This window comes from Chiloscyllium punctatum, chromosome 25 (genome assembly GCF_047496795.1).
Source record: "Chiloscyllium punctatum isolate Juve2018m chromosome 25, sChiPun1.3, whole genome shotgun sequence".
Classification (NCBI taxonomy): domain Eukaryota; kingdom Metazoa; phylum Chordata; class Chondrichthyes; order Orectolobiformes; family Hemiscylliidae; genus Chiloscyllium; species Chiloscyllium punctatum.
Genome location: NC_092763.1, coordinates 15,375,710 through 15,399,037, shown reverse-complemented (window position 1 = coordinate 15,399,037; position 23,328 = coordinate 15,375,710). Strand labels below are relative to the sequence as shown.

General features: G+C 43.7%; 1 protein-coding gene and 1 non-coding gene across 8 annotated transcripts in view; one reads left to right on the top strand and one right to left on the bottom strand.

The window, feature by feature from the left end:
- The first annotated feature begins 928 nt into the window (after window positions 1-928).
- LOC140496126 (U6 spliceosomal RNA) lies at window positions 929-1,036 on the top strand. Its single transcript, XR_011964172.1, has one exon. It is a non-coding gene; the product is annotated as a U6 spliceosomal RNA (small nuclear RNA).
- Window positions 1,037-19,273: 18,237 nt separating this feature from the next.
- Window positions 19,274-23,328, bottom strand: part of LOC140495712 (probable G-protein coupled receptor 174) — a 52,664-nt gene continuing 48,609 nt past the window's right edge. For all 7 annotated transcript variants that reach the window (XM_072594727.1, XM_072594729.1, XM_072594731.1 and 4 more), the window contains one exon: window positions 19,274-22,098. In XM_072594727.1, the coding sequence (XP_072450828.1) occupies window positions 21,084-22,049 (966 nt within the window). In that variant the 5' untranslated portion in view covers window positions 22,050-22,098 and the 3' untranslated portion in view covers window positions 19,274-21,083. The remainder of the gene's footprint in view (window positions 22,099-23,328) is intronic.

Below are 23,328 nucleotides of genomic sequence, written 5' to 3'. Positions count from 1 at the left end.
TCTGTTGTGTGGGACCGTACTTCATTTAACTGCAATGACGGCTGTTATCGTGTCACCAAGTCACCCTTTATTTACATGCGGGGAATCCTTGACCTTGATCCAGCTCCCTCAGAGCCAGCTGCTGGATTGAACAGAACTCTGATGCTCCTGTTTTTCTGTCCATGATTGCACCAGATTAACAGCCCCAATCAGGAAACTTGTATTTTGCAAGATCCACCTGGCTAACCTAGTTCCAACACACTGCACCCCACTGCCCCCCACACAAATATCCAGGGATATAGCCTGTTCCTTTTCCTGTAGCTGCTCCTGGGGCATTTTTGCTCCAAGTCCTGTCCCTCCAACTCTGCCTTGAATACTGATGGCACATACTGGACTTGGCCTGCCACTTGCGCCCGGAGCATCTCAGAAGAAATTCATCTTCCGGTGGTAGTTCCATCGAGGCTGCAACAACTGTCATGTCCACCTCGTCCTTCGAGGTCTCCCTGATGCTGGGTGGATGGGGTTCTGAGGGGCCGGGTATGTTTTGTTTCTCCCCCGTTTGCGAGGTTTCAGCTTTCAGGTGGTCCACGTTCTTGTTCAGGACCACCTTTCCAATCCCTACTTTGTACATCACAGGGACATGACCTCACCTTGACCATGTCACTTACCCGTGAAGGGTCATTCCCGTGGTTTCAACATGAAACTTCGTCCCCTGAAGTAAACTGTCTCTCTCACTTAGCGGAGTCTTGTGTCCGGCATTGGTGTTCTTGATGCTGTTTCATCCTCCCCCTGCCCCTGGTCCGGGAAGGTCAGGTTCATTCTGGTGTTGAGTGTGCTCCCCAATAGCAACTCTGCTGGAGCTGCCTCTGTAGTTGTGTGAGGGGTAGTCCAACAATCAAACAGGAACAGGGACAGTTTGGTATCTAGTGACGCTGCAGGCTGTTTCTTTGTGCTCACTTCAGCAGCACTTATACTAAAAATTGGAACGATATAGAGAAGATTAGCATGGCCCCTGTGCAAGGATGACACACAAATTCGTGAAGCATACCATATTTCACACTTGGCGCAGCACAGTGGCTCAGTCGTTAGCACTGCTGCCTCACAGCACCAGGGTCCCAGGTTCGATTCCAGCCTCGGGCGACTGTCTGTGTGGAGTTTGCACATTCTCCCCGTGTCTGCATGGACTTCCTCCGGGTGGTCCGGTTTCCTCCCACTGTCCAAAGATGTGCAGGTCAGGTGAATTGGCCATGCAAATTGCCCATAGCATTAGGTACATTAGTCAGAGGGAAATGGCTTTGGGTCGGTTACTCTTCGGAGGGTTGGTGCGGACTTGTTGGGCTGAAGGGCCTGTTTTCACACTGTAGGGAATCTAATCTTTAAGCCTGCCTTCAGTGTTTGGACTGCTCTTTCTGCCAGACTATTAGATGATGAATGGTATGGAACTATGCTGAATGCCATTCGATTTTCAGAAATACTCAAACTCCCCGGTAGTAAGTGATAGGCCGTTGTGTGGTCAACACTTCCTGGAGACCGTGTAATGCAAAAGATGCTTGCAGCTTTTCCATTGTGATCGACATGTTTAACGAATGACCTCTATGCATACCCAGCACTTTGAGCAGGTGTCCATAATGACTAAGAAAATGGAGCCCATGAAAGGACCAGCATACTCGACGTGTAACTAAGTCCAGAGTTTACCTGGTCATTCCGCTATTGTGGGGGATCTAATGGCATTAATTTTTATTCTTGTTGGCATTGTGGGCACTGCCCGACAATGTTGCTATTTCGGCATCCAATCCTGGTCACCAGACATAATTCCTTGCCAACATATTCATATTGGACATCTCTGGATGACCCTGGTGGAGTTCGTCCAGTATCCAGCAGGGACCTTTGTTCGGGTCACTCACTCTTACTCCCCATAATAATATGTCATCCTCTGTGATGAGCTGGTCTAGCCGGGTCCAGAATGCCTTCATATCTGGTTGAGATGGCCCTTTTGTTTCCCCCACCACCATCAGCTGTTTTAGCCAGGACAGGATCGTTTTGTATCCACAGCCTTATATTAGCAGAGGTGACCAGGAAGGTGTCCAGAAGGTTTTCAAACCAGCATGGACTCTAACGGCAGTCCCACCAGTGGTATCCGCCAGCAGGAGGTGGGTGAAGGCATCCACATTTGCCACTTGGCCTTCTGGACAGTGTTCCAACTTGTAATTGTACACACTGAGGACAATAGCCCACTGCTGAATATGATTTGAAGCTATGGACAACACAACCCTCTCCTTTTTAATTAGCCCAAGCAGCGGTTTGTGGTCCATTATTATTGCAAATTTACATCCATAAAGGTATTCATGGAACTTTTGCACAAGGAAGATGACTACCAAACCTTCCTTCTCTGTCTGGGGATATTTTTGTTCGTCATCAGCCAAAGTCCAGTAAGTATATAAAATTGGGCCTTCCTCTTGCTGGGGCACCACTGAGTCAATACTACCCGGACACCACGCGGTGAGGCATTGCATGGCAGCACTGCCACTTGCTTCGGATCGTAGTAGGCCAACACCTTCAATGAAAATAGCTGCTTCTTCACTTCTCTGAAGGCTACTTCATGGCTATGAGACCATTTGCAAGGGCTGACCCTCTTTCAATGACAGGTGTAAGGATGGTTACACATGAATTTTCCAAAATAATTCACTAATTCAAGGGAACGATATAGACGTGGGATCATCTTCACTTTATCTTTCAACATATGCAACCTGGTTTTGTAGATTCTGTAGCCCAAGTAAGTCACTTTGGGTGCCTGGAACACATAAGGTTACCCCCACCTTGGAGAAACATTTAAGCACTATGTCCAAGTACTCTAAATGCTCTTGATTTGTCCTCCCGTTAGTAACAGGTCATAGAATCATAGAGCTCTAGAGTCATACAGTCATACTGCACGGACACAGACCCTTCACTTCAACCAGTCCATGCTGACCATTATCCCAAACTAAACTGGTTCCAAATGCCTGCACTTCCTTCCAAATAGTTCATGTACTTATCCAAATGTCTTTTAAACATTTTATCTGCAACCGCATCCATCATTTTCTCTGGCAGTTCATTCCACGTGTGAACCAGTCTGTGCAAAAAAAAGTTGCCCTCCTGTCCTTTTCAAATCTTTCTCTTCTTATCTTAAAATTATGCCCCACCCCCATCCAAAAATCTCCAACACTAGCGAAAAGACACCTGATATTCACCTTATCTCTGCCCCTCATGATTTTTATAGACCTGTATAAATTCACCCCTCAAATTCCTATGCTCTCAGCCAATTCAAACTCTCCTTTATAACTCAAACTTTCCATTCCCCTCAACCAGGATCTTGGGTTCATGTCACACTATAGGTGACCCCATTGCCCTACACACATACACACACTCTCTCTCTTGCAGACCTTTAGACTCATGCAGACCCTCTCTCACACATACACTCCCACACACACTCTCGCACAGACTTATACCTCTTTATACTCACACCCATGCATATACACAAAATCTGTCACAGACACTCATAACCGCCCCCACCAACCACCCCCACCATACACACCCCCACCCACACACACACCCACCCACACACATGCACACATACACATATAAGTTTGTGGGGTGAATTTGTACTTGCAAAAATACATTTTACTTTGCTCAAAAGCTGCATGAATCCATGTAAGATTCTGTAAATCTGTTTTTTAGATAAGAATCAGTCTGACCATTGTGGCACAGACAGCCTCACACAGGGCACCTCACACCTTGAATGCATTATCTGGGCCAACATGACACCAATTGTTAAATGATTTGGAGGTGCCGGTGTTGGACCGGGGTGTACAAAGTTAAAAATCACACAACACCAGATTATAGTCCAACAGGTCTAATTGGAAGCACTAGCTTTTGGAGCACTGCTCCTAACCACCTGATGAAGGAGCAGCGCTCCGAAAGCTAGTGCTTCCAATTAAACCTGTTGGACTATAACCTGGTGTTGTGTGATTTTTAAACAATTGTGAAAGTTCATTTGAGAAGGTTTTGCAATTTACATGGTCATTCTAAAAGATGAGAGATTTAACAAACAATCCAGGTCTTTTTCAATGTATGCTGATTTTAGTTACATCACACTGTAAACGTTTGCAATAAATTCTGTGTCTTATGATCTTATACTCCACAATCACCTGATGAAGGAACAGCGCTCCGAAAACTTGTGCTTCCAAATAAACCTGTTGGACTCTCACCTGGTGCTGTGTGATTTTTAACTGTGTATTTATCCAGCTGTGAAAAGCAGTTTATCGTTTGTTCAGGATACTCACAAAGGTGAATCGACCCGTTGGGCTTCACAGTCAGTACAACCGGTGTTGCTCATTATACAAACTAGGTTGGTTTCATAATTCCTTCACATTCCGGCCCCCTGATTTCTGCCTCTACATTTGTATGTCAGGTAAATGGCACTGGGCAGGCCTTACAGAATTGTGGCATTGCTTCCTGGTCGACATGCAAGGTGGCCTTGGCCCCTTTGACAACCCTGAGATATTCTTGAAAAACTTCCGAGTATTTAATTCGGGCTTCACACAGGCAGACATTTCCTAATTGAAAAACGGCGAGCCAATCAAGTTGAATCTTTTTCAGCCGATCTCGTCCCATTAAGCTTGGGCTCAAGCCCCTTTATTCCAACTGAACCAGCTGTTTCTCATAATCAAAGCTGTACCTTTACTCTGTAAAGGTTCCCTGGTATAGGTTCTCAGCCTGGATGAGGTCTTAACAAATTTTGTTAAAGACTGCTTCTGCGATAACTAAAATGGGTGCACCAGTATCAATGACCGTGAAAACCGAGTGATCATTTAACTAGACATTTATTTTGATTGCATAGCAACATCCAAATCATAACCAATCTAACTGTTCCAGACCAGCTGTAGGCAGACTTTCCAAGGTCTCCACTCTCCTAGATACCCGCCTATAAGTTCCCTTACTCCATTCATACCTAGTGGGACTCTTTTGCTGTCTTGAGTCCACATACCAGCAGCAACTACAATGGCTTCCGACTCAGATCCTCGAGAAAATTTTAACCATTTGACAAACATTTGGTAATGTTTTGGGGTTTTGCTGTGGGTGACCTAGAGTCCCTCTGTTCAGGATAATGTCCTGATAGAAGCTGTGCAATTACCTTCGCTCAAGAGGTGTACCCCCAAGGTCATTCAGCTAGGGAGGGTGTCCACCTCCATCAGCATACCCTGTAACTCATACACTTCTCTTGCTACATTTCCTAATGATAAAGTCAATTGTCGTGCCTGTTTGAAGTCCAGTTAGGTTCAACGATTAGGAGCTTATGCATGGTCATATCATCAATTCCACATCGCATCGGACTCTCAGCATCTCCAAATTCACATGCCTCCGCCAGTAATCATAACTTAATCCCCTGAGTAAAATGGGTGGCATCTCTTAATTAGAGGAGGCTTAGGGTCCTAATATTCCATAGCTAAATCCATCAACTCTTGAGGTTTTAGTATCTGGTGCCTCAGGGAAAGTTAGGCTCTTAATACCCGAAAAAGATGCAGGTCCACAAGCTGTCAGAAGAATTAGTGATTGATGGCAGTATCAAAAGAGTCAAGCTTCCCAAAAAATGGCATAATGCCAGAAATGCTTACTCAAAGACAACCTTCAGGGGCATGTATTTCTCTCCTCAACATGGAAATAACTCCATGAAGGCCTTCACAAGTCACCCTTTATTTCCACGTCTGTAGTACGAGGCACTGACCCTGTTTCTTCAGAGCTGGCTCTGAGAGTGAACAGAACTCCTGACACTCCTGTATTTTTTTCTTTTCTTTTCCACACTACCACCTGACAGCGGTCGTGCTTTATTTATCCTCTGCACCCATGTCGTGTATGTGCAGGTATCGGACACAGTGAAAAACAACAAGTGTGTAAATCTTTATTTATATTCCATCACCAGGAAGAAAGGAAACACCCTAGTGGCCAGTGACAAGCAGTGCCCTTCTCGGAGGACAATGCTGCGTGATCAAACAGTGAAGGGGAGGGCAGAGACTAAATCAAAATGGAGTTGGAGGGGGAAATGATAAACTCGGCTCCCTGCAGTGCTCACCTTTCCCTGAAAATCTTGAGGGTGTTGGTGGACACCGCGTGCTCCTTCTCCAGAGACACCGGACTCTAACATAACCGCGGAAGAGGGTCAGGCAGTCGGCCCTAATGACCCCCTCTATGGCCCGATTCCTGGACCTGTTTATGGCCAGTTTGGCCAGGCCCAGGAGCAGACCCACGAGGAGGTCGTCTGACCTACCCTCCCCACTCCGTACCGGATGCTCAAAGATCAGGAGCGTGGGACTGAAGTACAAACACCCCTGTTCATTTTTTTTTAATCTTTAACACTCCTGTTTCTTTTTTTTTTCTTTTTTTTTTCTGTTCTCTCTTTCCCTTCATCTCTAGAGGCAGCTACCAGAGAGACACTCCTGTTGATTATTTTTAAATTTTTTTTAAAACCCCATACGACTGCCAAACTGCGGTGGTGCTTAATTTTTCCGCAGCACCCATGCTGTGTGTGTGCAGGTGTGAGACACAGTGAAAGACACAAGGTGTACGAATCTTTATTCAATTTCCACCACCAGGAAGAAAGGAAACACCCGAGTGACCAGTGACAAGCACCGCCCTTCACATCAAAGGGCAATGCTGTGTGATCAAACAGTGAAGGAGAGGGCAAGGACTAAATCAAAATAGAATTGGGTGGGGAAATAATACACTCCACTCCCTGCAGTGTCCACATTTCCCTGAAAATCTCGAGGGTGTTGGTGGACACCCCGTGCTCTTTCTCCAGAGACACCGGGGCTCTGACATAGCCGTGGAAGAGGGGCTGGCAGTCGGCCCTAACCACCCCCTCCACGGCCCGATTCCTGGACTTGTTTATGGCCAGTTTGGCCAGGCCCAGGAGCAGACCCACGAGGAGGTCTTCAGACCTACCTCCCCCCTCTGTACCGGGTGCCCAAACATCAGGAGCGTGGGACTGAAGTGCGAACACCCCTGTTTATCTTTTTATTTTTATTAAGCAATTACAAAACAGTTTCAAAACACAGTTTACAAAAAACAGTTAACATTTACAGCTGTATACAACAGCAATTCCACAAGGGAGGGGAGCAGCAAAGCCAGGCCCCAAACCCTACCGTTCAACCAGTTTACAGGGAATTGAGGACAAACCACAAATCCCAGTTTCAAATATGAAAAGACATTTATACACAAGACGATCCTGTTACACAAAAAAGTGCAGACAATACAGGCCCAGCAAGCCCCCATCCCTCCCACCTTCCGGCCACTCTAAGGCAACCTGCCCCTACACATCTTCCGGCTCTCGGTCCACCCCATGTTTATATCTGTCAGCCAGGGCTCCCTGATTGGACCAGATTAACAGCACCAATCAGAACATTCATATTCTATGAGGTCCATTTGGCTGACCTCATTCCTGTCACTAAAGTACTGAATGTCTTTTAGAAGTCCACGTAGACCACATCAGCAGCATTTCCCTCATCAACTCTTTCTGTTCTATCTTTAAAAAGACTTTGAGACTATTTCCACTAAGAAAGGTGGGGATGTATCCCAAGCAAATATGGAGCCTGGAGGGTCAATAGGGTTAGTGGTGTTGGGTTTGGGGTGAGTGACAGTGAGTGGGCAGGACGTTGCAGGCAATAGTGAGAGTGAGAAAGAATGAGCCTAGGTGGCAGGCAGACACAGTTGAAGAGACAGAGTGAGTGTGAAGAATCAGAGAGAAGATGGTGGAACCTAATCTTCCAGCTGGAGAAGGATGTTGACAGTCCTCCAGCCAGCTGAGGTTGTTTTAACCTGGGTTACAATCTCAGACCAGGCTGTCATGGTCTGGGGTTCTGGTCTCCATTGCATCCTGGAGGAAGAGGAAATCCCGCATTGGCAACATTGTTCAACAAAATGGGGCAATGGTTTGTCCCTGCCAATCATGACCAGGGCAAATATCCAGAGCTGTGCGGAGCAGTTCTAGACTGACAGAGCTTGTCCCCGTACACAAAAGACTTTTAAAAGTGGCTGAGGTGCAAGATTTACCAGTCAATTCCAGAATATACACAGAGTTGTTCCAGGAATGGGATCTGGTAAAATGGGATGGGCGTGGGGCATTAGAGCGCAGTAGAAAGTTAATGAAGTGAGTTTGGTAAGATAGGACAGGAGAACGTGTCAGGCTTTATGGCAACAAACGCCCCAAAAAACTTGATTCAAATCAGACTTAGCCAAAAACAACCATAAAATTCAGCCTGCAATCTGGCACTATGTGCTTCCGTTCCCATATAAAGGTGGCTAACATGAACTGCCCTTTGAAATGGGCTCGCAAATCATAGCAAAAAGTATCAAGCCACTTTAAAAAGATTGGCCTCAGCTGTTCGAGGAAAAGGCCTACGACAACTTTCACAGAGCAACTGGGTGTGGACATTAACTACTGGACTTTGATGTGCTGAAGAATATATCTTTACAAATTAGAGGAAGTGGCGGAGGCTGGTACAATTGCAACATTTAAAAGGCATTTGGATGGGTAAATGAATAGGAAGGGTTTGGAGGCATAAGGGCCGGGTGCTGGCAGGTTCGGCTAGATTGGGTTGGGATATCTGGTCGGCATGGATGAGTTGGACTGAAAGGTCTGTTTCCATGCTGTACATTTCTGTGACTCTATGACTCTATGTTATGTATGTCATCCTGTCTTCAAGCAACTCCGAAAGGAAGTTTACTTTTGCATTGGTGCATCGGGCATTAAAAATTTGCATGTAAATCTAATGTAAGCATCAGATTTTATCAGATTATGACAGAGGGTGGTGGAGGGTTTTTTTTTGAGACTGGAGGCCAGTGACCAATGGTGTGCCACAAGGATCAGTGCCTGGCCCATTGCTTTTCATCCTTTATATAAATGATTAGGATGTAAACATAGGAGGTAGAGATAGTAAATTTGCAGATGACACCAAAATGGGTGGGCAGTGAAGATAGTTACCTCAGAATATAACGGGACCTTGATCAGATGGGCCTATGTGCCAAAGATTGGCAGATGGAGTTTAATTTAGAGAAATGTGAGGAGCTACATTTAGGAAAGGCAAATCAGGGCAGGACTTATGGTAAAATGGTAAAACCCTTGTTGCCTAACAAAGAGATGTTGGAGTGCAAGTTCATAGTTCCTTGAAAGCAGAGTTGCAGGTAGATAGGATAGTGAAGAAGGCATTTGGTACACTTGCCTTTATTGGTCAGTGCATTGAGTGTAGGAGTTGGCAGGTCATGTTGCAGCTATACAGGTAATTGGTTAGGCCACTTTTAAAATTCTGCATTTAATTCTGCCTCCTTGCTATAGGAAAGATGTTGTGAAACTTGAAAGGATTTAGAAAAGATTTACAAGGATGTTGCCAGGATTGCAGGGTTTGAGCTATTGGGAGAGGTTGAATAGGCTGGGGCTGTTTTCCCTGGACCGTCAGAGGCTGAGGGGTGACCTTACAGAGGTTTATAAAATCATGAGGGGCATGGATTGGGTAAATAGATAAAGTCTCTTCTCTGGGATGGGGGAGTCAAGAATTAAAGGTCATAGGTTTAAGGTGAGAGAGGCTAGATTTGAAAGAGACCTAAGAAGCAACTTTTTCATTGCAGAGGGTGGTACGTGTATGGAATGAGCTACCAGAGGAAGTGGTGGAGGCTGGTACAATTACAGCATTTAAAAGGCATCTGGATGGGTATATGATTAGGAAGGGTTTTGGGGAATATGGGCCGAATGCTGGCAAATGGGATTAGATTGGGTTGGGCTATCTGGACAGCATGGATGAGTCAGACTGAAGGGTCTGTTTCCCTGCTGTACATCTCTATAACTCTATGACTCTAAATCCATGTTGGCTGTTCTGAATTAAACCATATTTTTCCATGTGACTACTAGTCCTAACCTGAATAATTGTGTGTTTTAGAACTTGCACTACCACCAAAGTTAAAGTGTTTGACTTTTCATTGCTGGGCTCATCTGTACAAACCGGTTTTCCACAATGGTATACTGTTAGCAATTCTCCAGACTTTTGGCACCTGGCCTAAATCCAGGGAAGACTGAAAATTAATGCTAATGCGTATGTACTTCTAAATAAACCTGTTGGATTCTAACCTGGTGTTGTGCGATTTTTAACTTCCTTCAGCATGCTAGGATGCATCTCTTTATCAAACTTAAGACATGACACTAAATCCAATATCCCCCACTTATCAATTTTAAACTTTGCAGGTGACTGTGTTACTTCCAATGTCACAGGACCAGGGCAGCATCCATCTTATAGGGAATGGCAAATGCAAAGTATGCAATTAACACTTTGGCTTTGAATCTCACCTCCATGTGTATATCCCCCTTATGGTCCCAATTGACAATGGTCCCCCTTATACCACCATTTGACTATTTATGTGCTATTGGAAAACTTTGGGATTTCCCAAATGCAGCCATAGAGTCATAGAGATGGACAACACGGAAACTGACCCATTAGTCCAACTCGACTATGCTGACCAGATACCCTAAATTAATCTGTTCTATTTGCCAGCATTTGGCCCATATCCCTCTAAACCCTTCCTATTCATATACCCCTCCAAATGCATTATAAATGTTGTAATTGTACCAGCCTCCACCATTTCCTCTGCATTGCCCTCTGTATGTAAAGGTTACCTCTTAGGTTCCTTTTAAATCTTTCCCCCCTCACCTTAAACCTATGTCCCTCCAGTTTTGGACAGCCCACCCTGGAGAAAAGACCTTGGCTTTCACCCTAACCATGCCCCTCATGATTTTATAAGCCTCTATAAGGTCACTCTTCAGCCTCTGACACTCCAAGGAAAATAACCTCAGCCTATTCAGCCTCTGCCTATAACTCAAACCTTCCAACCCTAACAAAATCCTGTAAATCTTTTCTGAACCCTTTCAAGTTTCACTATATCCTTCCTATAGCAGAATTGCACATAGTATTCCAATAATGTCCTGTACAGTCACAACATGAACTCCCAATTCCCATACTCAATGCATTGATCAATAAAGGCAAGCACACCAACACCTTCTTCACTATCCTATCTACCTCATACTCCACTTTCAAGGAACTGTGAACCTGCACTCTAAGGTCTCTTTGTTCAGCAATACTCCCAGTATCTTACCATTAACTGTATAAGTGCTGCCCTGATTTGCCTTTCCAAAATGCAGTTCCTCACATTTTTCTAAATTAAACTCCATCTGCCACTTCTCAGCCCATTGGCCCATCTGATCAAGGTTGTACCCTGAGAAAACCTTCTTCACTATCCCCCATACCTCCAATTTTGGTGTCACTGCAAACTTACTGATCATGCTCTTATGTTCACATGCAAATTGTTCATACAAATGAAGAAAAGCAGTGGACCCAGCACCAATTCTTGTGGCACACCATGGTCACAGGCCTCCAGTCTGAAAAACATCGCTCCACCACCACCCTCTGTCTTCTACCTTTGAGCCAGTTCTGTATCCAAATGGCTAGTTCTCCCTGTATTCCATGTGATCTAACCTTGCTAACCAGTATACCATAAGGAACCTTGTTGAACGTCTTCCTGAAGCCCATATAGATCACATCTACTGCTCTGCCATCATCAAATGTCTTTATCACCTCTTCAAAAAACTCAATCAATTTAGTGAAACACAATTTCCCATGCCCAAAGCCATGTTGACTATCCCTCATTAGTCCATGCCTTTCGAAATACATGGAAATCCTATCCTTCAAGATTACGTCCGACAACTTGCCCACCACTGATGTCAGGCTCACAAATCTATAGTTCTCTGGCTTGTCCTTACTACCTTTCTTAAACAGTGGGACCACATGTTTGAGTCTGTATTTTTATAATCCGTCTTTGTATTTCATATTGCCTTTTCACCTTCCCTCTGAACATTCTGTATTCAGCGTGCTTCTGATTTGTTTTCTCTATCTGACAACAGATCATGGCAATATATTGCATTCCCAAATTACTAAGGGATATTTTGAACTCTTACATAAGTCAGGTCATGGTGTTAAAAGCAAAATATAAAAAACAAAGTTAGTTTGGAGTATAAATTCTGAGAGCTTGAAACCAGTGACAGTCTGGAGAATTTCTTTGAGAGATTATGGAATGTCACATCTGAGGGTGTCAAGGAACTTTAGACAGAGACAGTTCAAAGGAAGAGATGTAATGTAAAAACTAAACTCTAATCACTTGCTGTTGTAGAAATTATGGTGACCACTAGTCCCTTTACAGATACCATCTGCTGTGAGTCTTCACGGTGGCTCATTGGTTTGTACTGCTGCCTCACAGTGCCAGGGATCTGGGTTCAACTCCAGCCTCGGGCAACTGTCTGTGTGGAGTTTGAACGTGTTCACCGTGTCTGCGTGGGTTTCCTCCGGGTGCTCCAGTTTCCTCCCACAGTTCAAAACGGTCATGCTAAATTGCCCATTGTGTTAGGTGCACTAGTCAGGGGTAAATGTAGGGGAATGGGTCTGGGTGGGTTGTTCTTCGGAGGGTCGATGTAGACTTGTTGGGCTGAAGGGCCTGTTTCCACACTGTAGGGTACCTAATCTAATCATGACGTGAAATAAAAGAAAGCAATTCAAGGTGAAAAATGTGTTTCTGCTTTTCCCTCCCAGGAACCTGCTCCAAAGTTAAATAACTGCAACACATGAATGTTCCAGACCGGGGTTCCAACCCATTGGACTTGCGAAGAGGGGAGCTGAGAAACATCCACTATGAATTCCTGCACTAGCAGATAAAGGGCAATTTCTCTTTCTATTCTGCTGATTACTGGAAACAAGTCACAGGTCGGCAAAGTCACTGTCAAAAAAGGAAATAGGACACCTCCCTTTAATTTAGTTGCAAAATGAAGAACATGCAGACCAACTGAGGTCAGTGACATCCAACTTAATTGATTCAACTTTTCACACTATCTTCCTGCATAGACAAGCCAAAGACTAATTGATACACCCTTTTTGCTAACTATTTGCCTTCTCTCTTCTCATTTCTAATTTCTGTGTATGTGTTTTATTTTCTTGTGACTGATGATTTCTTTACCCGTGAAGGTATGGTTGAATTGGTTTCTTTTAACACATAGATGCATTTCCATTTCCAATGTACTTAAGATGGAAAGAATCCCTTATGTCAAGTTAACCTTGTTGTGATCAAACAAGGAGAGGTGTTGAGTAAAAGGGAATCAGTTTCTCCCTCCTCACCTGGGAGTGTGAACAGTTAGAGGATGTATCTGTCCAGAATTAAAATGATTTGGGGTCACCCGACTGGGGAATAGTTGCAGCAGTTGTGAAACCAAGAAGTCGGACACTCAATGTCAATTTCGCATTCCCCTTCTTCCCTGACCCCAGCATATCTCTCACAGCTTCGCCTGGTAGAACACCTAGGGCAGAATTTTGTCAATGTATGTGATCATGGAACCATTTCTAGCATCTTGCTTTTCCTTATTTGCTACACAATTACCTATCACATTTCCCCTTAACCTCCTTCCACCTATCGCATTTCCAACACCCCTCCCCCAAGTCCCTTCTCCCTACCTTTTATCTTAGCCTGCTTGGCACACTCTCCTCATTCCTGAAGAAGGGCTCATGTCGATTCTGCTGCTCCTTGGATGCTGCCTGACCTGCTGCGCTTTTCCAGCAACACATTTTCAGCTCTGATCTCCAGCATCTGCAGTCCTCACTTTTCTCCTACACAATTATCATTGCCATGTGAAGTTCCAGTAACATTCATAGGAGACAGGAGCGATCACCTGGTGGATGATGCTCTCCAGCAAAACCTGGAGTCAACTAACAATCCAACAGTCGGACCATAAAAGAATCTTTTGTTTTTATCATGGTCTCAAACTTTCCTGCCCAACTCAAATACCATAAGACTCGAGAGCCCAAAGTTATTTTCTCAGAATTAAATTTTGCTTGTATATATTTCACATGACATTTATTTCACTTCTTCACGCATGCACTGGTGTGAAGATGCCAGAGTTGGACCAAGTGATAGTCCGACAGGTTGATTGGAAATTGCAAGCATTTGGAGTATCTCTCCTTCATCATGCATGGTATTTTAGGGAGGTCTAAGACACAGTATTTATGAGCAACATGTTAACAGCTTAAAAATTACTGGCCTTCTTGAATCCTTTAAACAGTTAGGAGGTAAGCTACTGATTAAAATGCAATATCCAGATTCCTTTCAAGTCTTTGTCCCTAGATAATTAAAGGGTCTATCGATGCACAATAGGTGATATCTCAGATTAAACAATGAATTTAGGTGTGAGCTTCTGCTTTGAATCTATATTTTAAGCTGAGGACCAGCTTTTTTTTTGACAGGAAAGAATCTTGAATGAAATATTTCCCCCCAGTGCATGTGCGTGTGTCTGTGTACGTGTGTGTGTGAGAGAGAAAGAGAGAGAGAGTGTATGTGGGTGCGTGTGCGTGTGAGAGAGTGTGTGTGTCTTGTGAGTGTGTGTGCATTTGAGAGAGTATGAGAGTGAGTGTGTGTGCATATATGTGCATGTGTGTGCATGTGTGAGCGTTTGCATATGTTAGTGTTTGTATGTGAGAAAGGGTCTGTGTACGTATGCGACAGCGTGACTGTGTGTGTGTGTCTGTTTATATATATACAGTGTGGTGGAGTTACCTGCAGTGTGACATCAACCCAAGCTCACGGTTGAGACCGTCCTCATGGATATGGAACTTAGCTATCAGCCTCTGCTCAATGGTTTTGCACTGTTGATCAGAGGCTTAATGTACTAGACCGCTGAAGTGTTTCCCCATTGAGAGGGAGCCCTGCTTTGTGTTGATCATTGTGTGGTGTCCACGTATCTGTTTTTGTAGCATCTTCATGGTCTCGCCAATGTACCATGCTTCAGGGCATCCTTGCCTGTGCTATATAAGATAGACGACATTAGCAAAGTCACATAAGTACCTATCGTGTATGTGGGGGGTGGTGTTCCCACATGTGACAGTAGTATCTATGTCGATGATCTAACACGTCTTGCAGTGGTTGCCATGACAGGATTGTGCGGTGTTGTGGTCGATGTTGTCCTGAAGACTGGGCAGTTTACTGCAAACGATGGGTTGCTTAAGGTTCTGTGGTTGTTTAAAGATGAGAAGTGGAGGTGTAGGGAAGCTCGCAAAATGGTAGTCATCATTGTCACTGATGTGTTGAAGGCTGCAAAGAACATGGTGTAGTTTCTCTGCTCCTGGGAAGTACTGGATGACGAGCGGTATCCTATTGGTCGTATCCCGTGTCTGTCTCCTGAGGAGGTCCTTGCGTTTCTCGCTGTGGCATGATGGAATTGACAATTGATGAGCTGAATATTGTATCCTGTTCTTATGAGGACATCTTTCAGCATCTTCAAGTGTCCATCACTTACCCCCTCATCAGAGCTAATCCTGTGTATGCATAGGGCTTGTCTGTAGGGGATGGCTGTTTAAATATGTTTCGTGTGGAAGCTCGAGAGGTGAAGCATTGTGAGGTTATCCATGGGTTTACAGTAGAGTGAGGTGTTGAGGTGTCATCTTTGATGTAGATGCATGTGTCCAAGAAAGAGACTGATTCTAAAGAATAGTTCATGACAAGTCTGATAGTGGGATGAAACCTGTTGATATCATTGTGTAGTTGTTTCAGTGATTCCTCGCCGTGAGACCAAAGGATGAAAATGTCGTCAATGTATCTGGTTGGAGGTCCTGGATGACAAAGAAGTCTTGTTTGAACTTGTGCATGAAAATGTTGGCATTTTGGGGTGCAAATATGGTCCGCAGAGGGACAACAACTTGAAAGGAATCTAGATTTTGCACTTTCATCAGCATCTCCTAACTGATTAAAGGAGTTAACAAGGGCAGCTAGTTTTAAAGCTGTTAACTTTTTACTTATAAATACTGTGTCTTATACCTTCCTATCATATCATGCCTGATGAAGGAGCAGCACTCCGAAAATTTGCAATTTCAAATCAATCTGTTGGAGTAAAACCTGATGTTGTGATTTATTGAGACTAGCTTAACCAGAAAGCTAAAAGTATTGGCACACCTTGTGATTGGCATACATTGGTGGTGACAGGGGAGTTTGGGAAATTTCCTTCATTGTGGAAGAAACAATAGATTTTTTTTTGTTTACACTTTATTGAATGTTCATATCTATTGTAGCACTCACCATTCTGGTTCATGACTGAATTTGTAGGCTCACCTGGTCTTCCTTCAATGCATAATAAAGGACATTGTCTGAGATCACTCTTCACAGGACTAACTGAAATGTCGTAAGTGAACTCAAATCTCTCTTACAGCCTCTGCCCTAGTTCAGATGGACCGAACATCACACAGCCTTAACCAACTCCACCCTCAGAGGGCACTAGCCTTCTCCATGTCACTCCTCCTTACCTCTGATCCAATTCTCTGTCCTCCCCTTTTGCATACCATTGACCTAACTCCATCTCTTCTCCCTCACCATTAACTCATCCTTGAGCCTTCACCGAAGTTACCATTCTTCTGATTTCCTTCCTTGGGGCATACCGTAAAATAAAGAAAGCTACTGACCTTACCCCAACTGCGCAAAGCCGACTGGTGCACACCATCTTTAAGAGAGCTGGGTAGCAGATTTGTGTGCCTCACAGCTTTATCTCGAAGTTGGAATGTGATTCTAAAATGTTTGGCAAAAATAAGTATTCATGGCGTGCGCATGCATTCCAGGATAAACTCACCACTGTCTTGGCATGAGACTTAACACCAATCTGACATTAATCCTGCAACTCTACTGCTGTCAGCAAATTAAGGTTTCACAATCTGCCTCATTAAGTTGCTACATTCTCCTGCTCTTGCAGGTTTCACAGAATCTCCCTGAAGTGATTGGTAGTGGGATTTCCAGTTATACCACCAGGAACGCTCATGATACTCAGGTGGATCACAGGATGTATTATTTGGTATGAACAGGAGGGTTTAATCAATCAACCGTGAGGGTGAACAAGCAGGACTTGGGCAGAGGCATTATATGTTGTAATGAATGAAAATCTGTCAATGCAGGGAAATTTAAGTCCCAAAATTAACTGCAATACATAGATTAGTAAATGTATCTCTCCTTGCAAGATCTGGAATAATTTGGTAACACCAATGAATACACATCCTTGCAAGTGAAGCCAGATTGCAGAAATTAGTACACAGGATCAAAGTTCAAAAAGCTGGAATAGCCTAACCTGTAGATTATTATCTCATCTGTCGGAAACACTCAGTGGTTCCATAACTGGCTGAGAGTGGAACAGAATTGCTATGATGCAGAAGATGCCATTCGGCCCATCACACCTGCATCAGCTTGCTAAAAGAGCATAATTACCTTGTGCCAATATCCTATTTTCTCCCCACACCCTTTGAACATTATGTTTGTCCAAATAATCATCCAATGCCCTCTTAAATGTCTTGATTTATTAACCCTGACCTATGGCAGTTGCATCTCTCTGTAAATATTTTAGAAATAACTGCTTCTGAAAGTTCCATGCATTTATTGGGCTAATAATGAATAACGAATGCAACATTCTGCTTCCTCACAGAGAACCTATAAAGACTGGAACATAATGCCTTGTAACCACGTTGCTGTGGTTGTGACCAATGCCTCTACGGCCAAAGGAGCCTATTTCTTTTTTATTGCAAAAATATACTTTATTTGTAGAAAGAAATCTTTGGTACCTGTACAGTTAATGGAGCCATTCATATCTATACACTCTTAGCTTATAGAGAACAAATTTAGTCTTTGACGTTTACCATTCTCTATATTTGCACTCAATCTCTTGGCATTTAGCTGAGGGGTCAGTGGGGCCCAATTGCTGAATGGACCCCAGTTATTCTTTGGCGGAATTACCTTACACGGTGGTCTTTCCCAACCGCGCCTTGGCAGCTGCCCCAAGCTTCGGTGCATCCCTCAGCATGTAGGAGTGGACCTTGGAATGTGCCAGTCTGCAACACTCAGTCGGCGTCAACTCCTTCAGCTGGAAGACCAGCAGGTTTCAGGCAGACCAAAGAGCGTCTTTCACCGAGTTGATAGTTCTCTAGGCACAGTTGATGTTTGTCTCAGTATGTGTCCTGGGGAACAGACCCATACAGCATGGAGCTGCATGGGACGAACCTCGACAAACACCACCACATTCCTCTCCAGACTGCCTTTGTGTAGGCACATTCCAGAAGGAGGTGTGTGACAGTCTCATCCCCTCCACAGCTTCAAGAGCAGCGTGCGGTGGCGTAGAGAGTCCGGGCGTGCATAAAGGATCTCACAGGCAGACCCCCACTCACCACCATGCAAGCCATGTCCTGGTGCTTGTTGGAAAGTTCTGGCGATGAGGCATTCTGCCAAATGACTTTGATAGTCTGCTCAGGGAACTGCTTGACAGGATCTGCCCTCACAACAGGCTTTGGCTTAACTCTAACATGATTACTCGGAAGACTGTAGGTTGAAGGAAGGAATAAAAGGCAATATAGTCAAAACATGGTTTTGACAAGGAACAACAGATCCAAGAAGGTGATGCTGATGATTTGGGCCAGTGTTTGTAACGGCAACAGCTGGAAAACTAACATGGCCCTGTCTCCGAGGAAAACCAAGGAAGCAAGACTGGACGGACAATGTCCAGAGTGATTTACCACTAAGACAGAGGTCTTTCCCACAAAGACAGGAGTATTTACCACAAAGATGTTTTTTTTCCCACAAAGACAGGGGTATTTCCCATATAGACAGGGGCACTTACCACAAAAACAGGGGTCTTTCCCACAAAAACAGGGGTCTTTCCCACAAAGACAGGGGTATTTATCATAAAGACAGAGATATTTATCACAAAGACAGGGGTATTTACCACAAAGACAGAGGTTTTTCCCACAAAGATGGGGGTATTTATCACAGAGACAGGAGTATTTACCACAAAGACAGGGGTCTTTACCACAAAGACAGGGGTATTTACCACAAAGACGGGGTACTTACCACAAAGACAGGAGTATTTGCCACAAAGACAGGGGCATTTACCACAAAGACAGGAGTATTTGCCATGAAGACAGGGATATTTACCACGAAGACAGGGATATTTACCACAAAGACAGACAATACAATGACTGAGGAAGCCAGGCTGGATGAGAACCAAATACAAGCAGGGAATTGACTAGGCTTCACTGTTACCGCCAGGCTGCAGGCATGAGTTATGTTTTAGCAGTAATAGTTATGAGCACGTCAGCTCAGAAGCATTGGACTAATTGAGGCAAATAAGTACATTCTGATATCGAGCTGGAAGGCAATTGTTTATTTCTATAATTATCAACAGTAAAAATCCATATTAAAATGCAAACAATTCACATGTAATGTCTAAAACATAGCAAACCTAAATTTTTCTAATATAATACTCATCAATGCATGTCTTATTGTAAGGCCACCGACAAATCAGGTCTTGCTGCTTTATAAACTGAAGTAGAAGCATTACAATACGCACTCTGTCACCAAATTCTGGCTAGATTGCAACTTCAACTAGTTTGGGTTTTTCAAATTATTGATGGATTCAGTTGCAGGTTGGAAAACAAATGTCCTTAAGTAGTAGTTAGGATTTGAACCTTAGTCAGCTTTTCTTGTTGATTAAGGTCAACTTGAATTTCTTTGCACCCATTTTGAAAATAGCAGGTGCCAGTTTTGTTGATAAGAACACTGGAGGCAAAATAACAGCACAAAATAAGGCAGAAGAACAGAAATAGCTACATCTTTTGGTTTGCTCCACTGTTGGACAGCTATTTTAATTTCCATATTGAATTGCCCTGAAAGTCAAGGGAAGTTCCTGATGATTGCATAGACACAGTTAACCTTAAACACACAGGAAAAACAGTTTCGTGAATGAGTGAGATATTTGAGTTTTCAGATTTCCAGCATCTGCAGCACATTTGACTAAAACTCTGCTTCAAGTATTTTGTGTTACATCTCCTGCCCTGCAAATGTCACCAGATCTTAATCAGTTTGGATTTTTTTACGAACAGAAGTAAAAACTTAATAAGTGACTCAGCAATTTATTGGAAGTCAGCAAGAAACTGGAGTTAAAATCATAAGCAGATCCATCACAATCGGACTAAATGACGCAGCAATCTCAAGAGCTAGATGGCCTAAACCCTGTTCCTAATTTGTATGTTCAAATGTTCATAAAACCTACAGTTCACACACATTGTGCATTAAGTTAAAAATCACACAACACCAGGTTATAGTCCAACAGGCATGAGCTTTCGGAGTGCCGCTCCTTCATCAGGTGGTTGTGGAGTACACAGTTGTAAGACACAGAATTTATAGCAAAAGTTCACAGTGTGATGTAACTGAAATTATACATTGGAAAATACCTTGATTGTTTGTTAATTATTTCATCTGTTAGAATGACCTCTCATTCTAACTGTGTACTCCACAACCACCTGATGAAGGAGTGGCACTCCGAAAGCTCATGCCTGTTGGACTATAACCTGGTGTTGTGTGATTTTTAACTTTGTCCACCCCAGTCCAACACTAGCATCTCCAAATCGTGACTGTGCATTAACACCCTGTTAAGATCGGCAGTTCATTTGTTTGCTGTTTTGAAGTGATCACCATTAATTATTACTTTGATCAGTTTCCAACCAGAATAAGTGACTCTTGGCTTACATGGCAGTGTGTAGATTATGGACAGTAAAATGTGTTCAGAAAGTCACTGGTAATCCCCTATCATGCATATTATTAAATGAGTATAATCACTGTCCTGGCATTTAAATGAAAGCTACATTGCAAACATTTTTGATGGATGCACGTTGGAAATAAAAATCTTGTGTCTTTACTTTGCGGGCAGAATGTACATGAAACACAATGAATAAAGGTAAAAAAGAATTGCTCAAACACCACTGGTGACTTATGCTGACTGCTCCATTCCTTGTTGCTACCATTTCTGATAGCTCACCAGGAATGGGTTAACATTTGCTGGGAAACAAATGGTGCTTTAAACATCAACTCGCTCTATGATGCACCGATACAGTGACTGCTGACTCAACGATATCTCCGCTGCAAGGTGGAGCAAGATGGAAAAGAGAAACGCCAAACAATTTGTCCAAAGCTTGAGATTATCGACTCGTGGTGCTTTCTCTGCTCAAGTGTCGGCTCCTTACAAGGAAGCTGCTGGTCCGTGAAAGCTGCTCTCTGAACTCGGCGGTGACAAAATAGTAGATGAATGGGTCCAAGCAGGCATTCATGCTGGCTAAGCACAGTGTCACTGAATGCAAGATCTCAATATTCCTCCGTGCGCTGCAGTCTGCAATGAGATTTAACTTTCTCAGCTGGTTTAACAGGAAGAATATATGATAGGGAGCGAAGCAAATCAGGAACACGGTTGCACACATCAAGACGAGCTTCAAAGCTCTGCTTCCCCCTCGGTTGTTGGGGACTGTGCTATTCTCTTTCAGTGACTGTGCAGTCTTCCAGGTACAGGTGAGAATGATGGCGATAGGCCCCACAAAGCCCAGGAGCTCTGCTACTGTAAGCATGAGTATGGAAGATGCCAGGTTGACCTGCTTCATGGGGAGATCCGCAAAGCATTGCGAGCTGTTGAACGACTCGGTGTTTCTCATGATGGGGAATGGAAGGCACATCAGGATGACGACCAGCCATCCAATAATACTCAGGGCCACATCATACCTGCGTCTCCAGCTACTGTACTTGAAGGGGTGGATGAGGAAAACGCAACGCTGGACGCTGATGCAGACTAAAAACAAGATGCTGGCGTACATGTTGAGAAACTTCAGGTAGAAACAGAACAAGCACATGAACTTTCCAAATGGCCAGTTATGCGTTATGTAGTAAAAGATCCTCAGGGGCAGGCTCAAAACGTGGGCCAAGTCAGCCAGGGCTAGGTTGGTCATGAATATCACTGCCTTCTTCTCCCTTTTGATGTTTCCGATCAATACCCACAAGGCCACGCTGTTGCCAAAGAAGCCAGGGATAAGGATTATTCCGTAGACAACTGCATACAAAGTTATCTCGCTTTTCCAGTGCTCCTGTTCATCTTGGCACATGCTGGCATTAAGGGACATCTTTCCAAGGCAGTGGGTTTCTGTTCTTTGAGAGGAATGTCTTTCCAAACTGCCGAGAGAAGAAAACGGCATGTGTGTAAGGTCAACAGTTTCTTTCTCTCTCTCAGATAAATAACATTCAAACAGCTCCAACGGTTAAATTCCCGTCTATCAGCTCAGTATTGGTTCCTCCCATTGTTGCTGATTCTTAACTAACCTGGCATTTAGAGTCATTAGAGACCCTTTGGCCCAACCCATCCATGCCAACCAGATATCCTAAATTAATCTAGTCCCATTTGCCAGCACCTGGCCCCATATCCCTCTTAACCCATCCTATTCATATACCCATCCAGCTGCCTTTTAAATGTTGTAATTGTACCTGTCTCTGCCACGTCATCTGGCAGTTCATGTCTAATGGCTTATATTTAAGCAAATATTTCATAACACAACAAAGATTTATCTCAAGGAGCAGGATGAACCGCTGATGGTTAACAAAGGCACTCACATAGAGTACCCAATCAAAAATTAAGATATTTGAAATTTAGCATGCAGATTCAGCAATTTTGAAGGCAACTGAAGTTTTGGTTTTTATTGGATCTTAAAAATAGGGATGTCGTGGTACAACTGTGCAGAGCATGGGTAAGGTTCTACCTGGAACACTGAATACAGTTTATCTCGCCATATTTACAGAAGGATATGTTTGAGGCAATTCTAAAAAGATTCATTACGCTGATCCCTGGGACAATGGGCATGGCCAAACAGGTTAGGCCTTCAGAGTTTAGAAAAGTCTTGAATCATAAATCTTATTAAAACATACAAGTTCATGAGGGGAGTTGCGAAGAAGATGTTTCTGATAGTGAGGTGAAACTCGATTTCGAGAACTTAGTTACAGAAGAAGGTGATACTCATTTAAAACTGAGGTGAGAAGGAATTTCTTCTCCCAGAGGATAGTGAATGTTTGGAATTCTCTCTGCCTGGAGGCTAGGTCACTGAAACTACTTAAAGAGGCGGTAAATAGATGTTTGAAATATTGGGGATTTATCGGCAATGAGGAGTTGGCACGAGAGAGGATTTGATCTTTGCTACTGGTGGGAAAGATGTGAGGGGCTGAATGGCCTCGAACTGTTCCTATTTCCTATGTTCTTAAGGTTGCTTCAGCCACCTACATTTCTTTATAGTCACTCTAGACATTGTTTGTCTGGCCTTTCTATTTCCCGTTTCTCTGTGTGCAGGGCCTTGAAAGAGTTGCCTGTTTTTACTACAGGGCCAAACCATCACATCTCCATTTATATGCAATCAC